This window comes from Lipotes vexillifer, unplaced genomic scaffold, assembly GCF_000442215.2.
Source record: "Lipotes vexillifer unplaced genomic scaffold, Lipotes_vexillifer_v1.1 scaffold1226, whole genome shotgun sequence".
Classification (NCBI taxonomy): domain Eukaryota; kingdom Metazoa; phylum Chordata; class Mammalia; order Artiodactyla; family Lipotidae; genus Lipotes; species Lipotes vexillifer.
Genome location: NW_006784227.1, coordinates 897,158 through 904,354, shown reverse-complemented (window position 1 = coordinate 904,354; position 7,197 = coordinate 897,158). Strand labels below are relative to the sequence as shown.

Genomic DNA, 7,197 nt, shown 5'->3' with positions numbered 1-7,197 from the left:
AAAAAAAAAAAAAAAAAAAAAAATATATATATATATATATATATATATATATATATATATATACTACACAACTTCCTTTAGGAAACATCTGGCATGTGAAATACTTAAAATTATAAAGGGAGTTGTCATACTTTATATAATTATACTGCTTTTTAAATAAGCCTTAAAGTACCAGTAAAATCTAGCATATATTTTTGGTTATAATCTCTTAGGAAAGAAAAAAGGACCAGAGGGTTTATAAAGTTAAATGCCTGTGTCTAAAGTGGTGGCTCCTGAGCTTGGCTGCTGAACTAGAATCAGCTGGAGAACTTTTAAGCCTCTTACACCATTTACATCAGGTGATTCCTAGGTGTTGCCAAGGTCGAGAAGCACTGTTCTACAGAAACACCCAAAATCAGCACAGGGACTCACCTACTGATTTAAACCATACACCCTAACACGTTTACACAATGAGCCTGAATCTATTTGAAAGAAACAAAATCATTTTCCGGTTGTACTATCTAATTGTAGTATCTCATGTTGGTATCATATTTTTTGAAAGTTTCCAGAATAAAAGATCACTCCTGACCCTCAAAACAGCCTAAGGTTAAGAAAGACAATCTCATTCAAAAATGAACAAGCTAAGACATCAGAACCTTCCCAGGCTTTTGCTGGTGAGAGAGCTAGCAGATCACAGAGCCCCCCTCTGCATGGAAGCAGGCGGGCACGAGTCAGAGGGCGACCCTGCGGTCAAGACGCCAGCCTGATGCCCAAATCCAACACTTTCTCTCTATGCTAAACAGGGAGGTCACCTGAGCTCTCCATGCCCGTCCCCTCACCTCTAGCATGGGGGATGCAAGCAGGAGCTACCCCAAAGGATTATCATAGGGACCAAATAAAGTAATTCAAGCAAAACTCTTAGAATGTGCCTGGCACATGCTAAAGGTTCAATAAATGGTTATTAATAATTTTGTTTTCAAAGACATACAATAAAAGTAATGATCTGTGCAACTCAGAATTTAGTGTCTTGCTCTTGTTCTCTTTTGAGGAAAGTGGCCATAGTCCATTCCTGATGCTTTAGTTTGCTGTCCTTGGAGCTATATGTCTCTGAAACCCTGGTCATAATTTGTTGACTAGCAGTGAGTACTCTTGGTAAAAGTAACCATGCATCCACAGACTGGACTTCACAGAGAGCAGTGAATAAACAGGACTAGATGTACGTCTTTAATCTTAGCAGCAAGTTTCGTTGGGGACGCACACTGCTTTTCTCTATCTCCACTGAAGTGAGAGAGGCAGCCTCCACATCAGACTTATTTAAGGATACAGAAGAACTCCAAGTCAACGGAGCAGGTAGTTGTGAGACGCAGTCCCCAGAGAAGGTTATCATAATTATATCAGCTTTTTAATGCCTTCAACCTATTCACGTTCTTGATTTAGTTAATGATGTATGGAAACAAGAATATTTGCTTTCATTCACTTGAACTCCTGGACCCATCAAAGCAGAGAATGTTATTCTATGCCACAGTCTCAAAACAATAAACAGTACAGGAGGCAGCTGCCACTCTAAGCAGCTTTTCTCTTCTTCCTTCCTTCCTTTCTTTGTTGTTCTAAGATGAGGCAGCACCTATCTTCGTGGGTAAAATTAACATCCACATTTCTCTGTGCTAGTCAGCTCTTTCTGGGTGCAAGGATGGAGTTGTGCTTGCATTATCTCAGGTGATGGTGGCTGAGTATAAAGATAAACCCAGAGCTAGGTGAACTCAGAAAACAACCTCAACAGCTGCACGCTCCAGCCTTATGCAGAACGGCCCTACCGTTCACTGCCGCAAGCAGGTAGTCAAGCACAGCAGTTTAGGGAACCAGGTCCGCTGACCCTTTCAGAAGTGTACTTCTCATTTATTTCTACTGCCTTCTGTATCTGTCTTTCCCTTTAGCTAATTCTTCTATTGTTGCAGCTTCTATGACCCTCTCTGAGTACTTTTTTCTATTCTAAACTCCCAAGGAAAGAGCATCAAAATCAATTTACTGATCACTAAATGAATGGCTTCCACCAGTCAGGCTCTTAGCCACAAGCTTTGCTGGTCTTACAAATTTGCAGACAGGTGGCTGCTTGTGACTCGAGGTGCTAAGCCCCGGAAAGTGATCAAGGTCACATGATACAAAACAGAGCAACTCATGGCCACTTAACTCAGAAGGGAGAACATAAAAACAGGTAAACTGGGCTTCCCTGGTGGCACAGTGGTTGAGAATCTGCCTGCTAATGCAGGGGACACGGGTTCGAGCCCTGGTCTGGGAGGATCCCACATGGCGCGGAGCAACTGGGCCCGTGAGCCACAACTACTGAGCCTGTGCATCTGGAGCCTGTGCTCCGAAACAAGAGAGGCCACGACAGTGAGAGGCCCGCGCACCGCGATGAAGAGTGGTCCCTGCTTGCCATAACTAGAGAAAGCCCTCGCACAGCAACGAAGACGCAACACAGCAAAAATTAATTAATTAATTAATAAACTCCTACCCGCAACATCTCCTTTAAAAAAAAAAAAACAAAAAACAGGTAAACCTTCTTATACGTTTTAGATAGGTGAAAAGTACTTTATATCCAGCTAAAATCGCCTTGATTAGATAGATCAGCAGCAGCAAAAATATATAGATACAAATTAAATGGTCATCTATAGAAGATATTGTGCTGGATTAATTACAGAAGATGTTTATAGCTGTTCAAAGCCTTACATAACTTATGATTCTAATTACCTAATATCTAATGTCTAGTACATGTTTCTAACAGTTTTTCTTCCCACCAGAGGCTCAATTTTGAAGCAGCAAACTCACAGAGAGTCGGAAATGGTCTTTGTGCTTCTGGTGAACTTCAGATGTAAAGTGTTGATCACTTGGCTGTGGAAGGCGATTTTCTTCATCCAAAATATCCAGTATTCCCGCTAATTTTGCTTCAATTAAATCTATTTCAAAAAATCAGAATATGACAGGATAAAAAACATAACATTTTAAACTTACTGATCACAAATTTTGAGGACTGATCAGAAACAATGTAACGTGATTCTGTAAGTATTGTATTCTCTCACAAGCAACAGAGAGCAGATGAATTTTATTTCACATCTGCAATTTATTAGAAAATAACATCATATATTTAATATAGGTTTTAGAAAAACCACTCCATAAAGAAAGCGACTAACATAATAACCATCCCATCTGTAAGCCAGAAACACCTCCTCTTCCACATGACATCTATATTCAAACTGAAGTAAAACTACAGACGTTTTTGCAGGCTTAGCTTTTGAAACTGTTTATAGATATGGATTCAAAAACTCTCCAGCAAAACGTCAGTAACAGCACATATTTATGCTCCTTCCATTCATGTTTTTGAATTTCCTGCCTGTCCAAAATAACTAGAAAATGTAAGCTGCTTAAATACATAAGCAGTGCTAAATGGGACAGACTCTAAAAGCCGCAGGACACAGGAAGAGAAATCCAGAAGTGCTAAATGGGACAGACTCCAAAAGCCACAGGACACGGGAAGAGAAATCCAGAAGTGCTAAATGGGACAGACTCTAAAAGCCGCAGGACATAGGAAGAGAAATCCAGGTTCTGACTGCACTGGTCAGAGAATGATGCTTCTTGGGCAATTAATGGAGGTGGAGGGGGACGTGCTAACTGAGCTATAACTGAGAGTGCTCTGATAGATGCACGAACCAAGTGGGCTGAAGGGGAAATGGAAGGGGAGGAGTTCCAGCCAAGATATCTCTGTGAAAGGATATGGTGTGTGAGGGGATATGCTGAGTGGACCAGGTAGGATGTGAAAGTGCTTTGAGAAGTAACACGAATGTAAAATACTGTTATTATTGTTATTGTTGTTGTTATTACTATTACACTACCTTGTCCAAATCTAGCACATGAGTCACTGACTCAACTGTCAGATTCCATTTTCAAAGCAAGGCTTGCCGCACAGCTGATTTCAGAGATGCGTGGGAAAGAAAAAGCAGACTGAACACTCCCTGGGTGGGACAGGGAAAGGCTTCTTTACCGATAAAAACAGACAAGGAAAACAGAGACCCTGTTCTCCTGCTGCAGGGTGCTATCTGGATGGGACACTGGAACTTGTGATGCCAACTTGCCAAAGGGTGCGGGTGCAGGGAATAGAAACAAAGAACTGCAGACGCGCAAAGCCAAATCCTGGCAGACGCCTCGGGCTTCCTCACACGAGATAAGAAATCCCTTCACTGCTTAAGCAATTTTGTTTCCTCCTTAACTTATTCACGTTAACTGTTTAAGAAAGAAAACATCCCTCACAGTAGATAGAAGAAATTTTACGAAAACTTTCAATATAGCTGAATTCGATGCCTTCATAGGAAAAATAACTTCCTAGCAGTACTAGAGAAGTAAAACCTCTCTCAAGTACCACAATTTCAAGTCTCATAACCAGCAGAGCACAGAATAATTACTAGTGAAATCATTCACTGTATCTTCCTGTATTTCCCAAAAGTAGAGAAAAAAAAATACATACCTATACAGTCCTGGTTATCCACGTAATGTACTTCATTCACACCTAAACCTTCCTTTTGATAGAGTTCTTGTTCCTAAAATGAAATAATCATAATCATAGATATGGAGCTACTGTATGATAGGAAATGGATTCACTGTGCCATATCCGATCATAACATTTATTGATTAGTCAGTGTACAAGGTTCACACCAGCTGATTAGGGGACTGAGAAGTCTTACCAAACATTAGGGAAGAAAAACCCTTGCCCCTAAAGCAAGGCGAAATCAAAACTTACATGGCCAACATAACATGATTCACATTATGTGGAAATGTTCCCTCCTGCAGATAAGCATGCTTTTCCCGAAATACGCTGGGCAAGCCAGGCACAAACACAGGGATCTGTTTGTAACCATTCAAACCCAAGACAAGACCAGTGCTTTGAAACATTTTTAGCGATTCTAAAGTCAAACTTCCCAGTAGAATAGACCAGGGATCCACAAACTTTTCTGGAAGGGCCAGACAGTAAATATTTTCAACTGTCTTTGTCACAACTGTGCAATTATGCCACTGCAGGACGAAAGCAGCCACAGATAACAGTAAACAAAGAAGCATGGCTGTCTTCCAATAAAATTTCATTTGTAAAATTAGGCGGCATATGCTGGGTTTGTCCTGAAGGCCATAGTTTACCCCCGGAATACATAGGGGAACATAACTTGCTTTGATAATTTTAAAAAGCTTAAAAAACAGCTGAACAAACAAGCTCCCTGCTGACATGAAATCTGTCTCTCCTATTATATATCCTCAATAGCCCTGAATCATCGTCTAAAGAGAGGTAGAGCAGATTTATAACATTTATAGACAAGCACGAACATCAAGGAAAGAGCAATTAACTGCAAATGGGCTCTAATATCTACACAGTGATGTATATGAGGAGTATATCATTGGGGAAAATAAACATTTATTTGAACATCTTTATTGGGGTATAATTGCTTTACAATGGTGTATTAGTTTCTGCTTTATAACAAAGTGAATCAGCTACACATATACATATGTTCCCATATCTCTTCCCTCTTGCGTCTCCCTCCCTCCCCACCGTCCCTATCCCACCTCTCCAGGCGGTCACAAAGCACCGAGCCGATCTCCCTGTGCCACGCGGCTGCTTCCCACTGGCTATCTACCTTATGTTTGGTAGTGTATATATGTCCATGCCTCTCTCTCGCCCTGTCACAGCTCACCCTTCCCCCTCCCCATACCCTCAAGTCCGTTCTCCAGTAGGTCTGTGTCTTTATTCCTGTCTTACCCCTAGGTTCTTCATGACATTTTTTTTTCTTAAATTCAACATAATTTAGAAGAATAATTTACAAATCAAAGTTAAGTTCCTGGATGTAATTCTGGTATCTTCTTAAAATTAAGAAAAAGAAAAAGGAGGAGGGAGGGATTTTATCACAGATGGGTGGGCAACGCAATGAGCTTAGGGTGATGTATATTTCAACCTTTTTTTCACCTGAATGTTTAAATATTTCCTCCCACGAGACGTACTATTTAGAAAAGGTTTCTGGCATTCTAGAAGGCACTGTCTACTTGAACTCAATCTGAATTTGAAATTCACACATTTACTTTAAAGAATTACTATAAAAATAAACATGGGGCTTCCCTGGTGGCGCAGTGCTTGAGAGTCCGCCTGCCGATGCAGGAGACGCGGGTTCGTGCCCCGTTTCGGGAAGATCCCACATGCCGCGGAGCGGCTGGGCCCGTGAGCCATGGCCGCTGGGCCTGCGCGTCCGGAGCCTGTGCTCCGCAAATGGGAGAAGCCACAACAGTGAGAGGCCCGCATAACGCAAGGAAAAAAAAAAAAAAAAAAAAAAAAAAAAAACATGAATCAAGGCACTGTCTCCTCTTCGTGTAGTTTCTACATAAAGCTTGCTGGGCTGGTGTGGAAGGGAAGAATTAAGGCTGATTAAGTGAGAAGCATACATGCAAAACTTCACACAGTAATGAAAGGACTATGGCTGCCAGATGAAACTTTTCAGAGAAACTATCTTAACTGATAGGTACTTGTTTTAACCTGTTTTATTTATGCCAGAATTGGTATAATATATAAGATATTATAAGATAAGGTATAAAAGTTGGAATGTACTAGGAAACCCATAAAGACAAAACACAATAAAAATGGGGGAAAGATGAATGGGATGGGAACAGGAAAGAAAATATTTCACATTTCAAGTCCAGAGACAGTGGGGAACTCAGAACACAGCGGTGCTAATACGAAGGGAACGGTGCTGTGAGCCAGCAACCGGGAAGGAGGGTTCAGACCTGCAGACGTCACTGAACTTCTGCAGTTTCTTCATCTGTAAAACAAAGGGCTGCACACCAGATTAACAGATTAATTCTGAGTTCCCTTTAACTCTACTTTCTTCATTCAATAAGACATATCTCAAACGGCTCAAAGGAAGGAAAGACGAGGGTATCAGTAGGTGGAGAATTCAAAATACAAGGTAAAAAATGGTTAGCCTAATCACAAATCCACTGATCCAAAGCTACTTTTACTCACTGTGCACTCTGAGGTGTTACAAAGGAACTTCCCTAGACTTGAGAGCATGAGTGTAGGCCACCAGTCATCTACTACAAGCAGGGGCAGGAAGTCCTTACTGGACCGGAGATGGTGTCCAGATAAAAGCACCCCACTGACAGGCCACTGGCAGTGCACAAGGTATCCTGGCAGGG

The 7,197-nt window shown here is 41.3% G+C and overlaps 1 protein-coding gene across 3 annotated transcripts in view; it reads right to left on the bottom strand.

Moving 5' to 3' along the window:
* The window catches only part of MYO6 (myosin VI), a 117,084-nt gene that overhangs the window by 43,091 nt on the left and 66,796 nt on the right, over nucleotides 1-7,197 (bottom strand). For all 3 annotated transcript variants that reach the window (XM_007456605.1, XM_007456603.1, XM_007456604.1), the window contains 2 exons: nucleotides 4,496-4,568; nucleotides 2,806-2,933 (listed from right to left, as the gene is read on the bottom strand). In XM_007456605.1, the coding sequence (XP_007456667.1) occupies nucleotides 2,806-2,933; nucleotides 4,496-4,568 (201 nt within the window). The remainder of the gene's footprint in view (nucleotides 1-2,805; nucleotides 2,934-4,495; nucleotides 4,569-7,197) is intronic.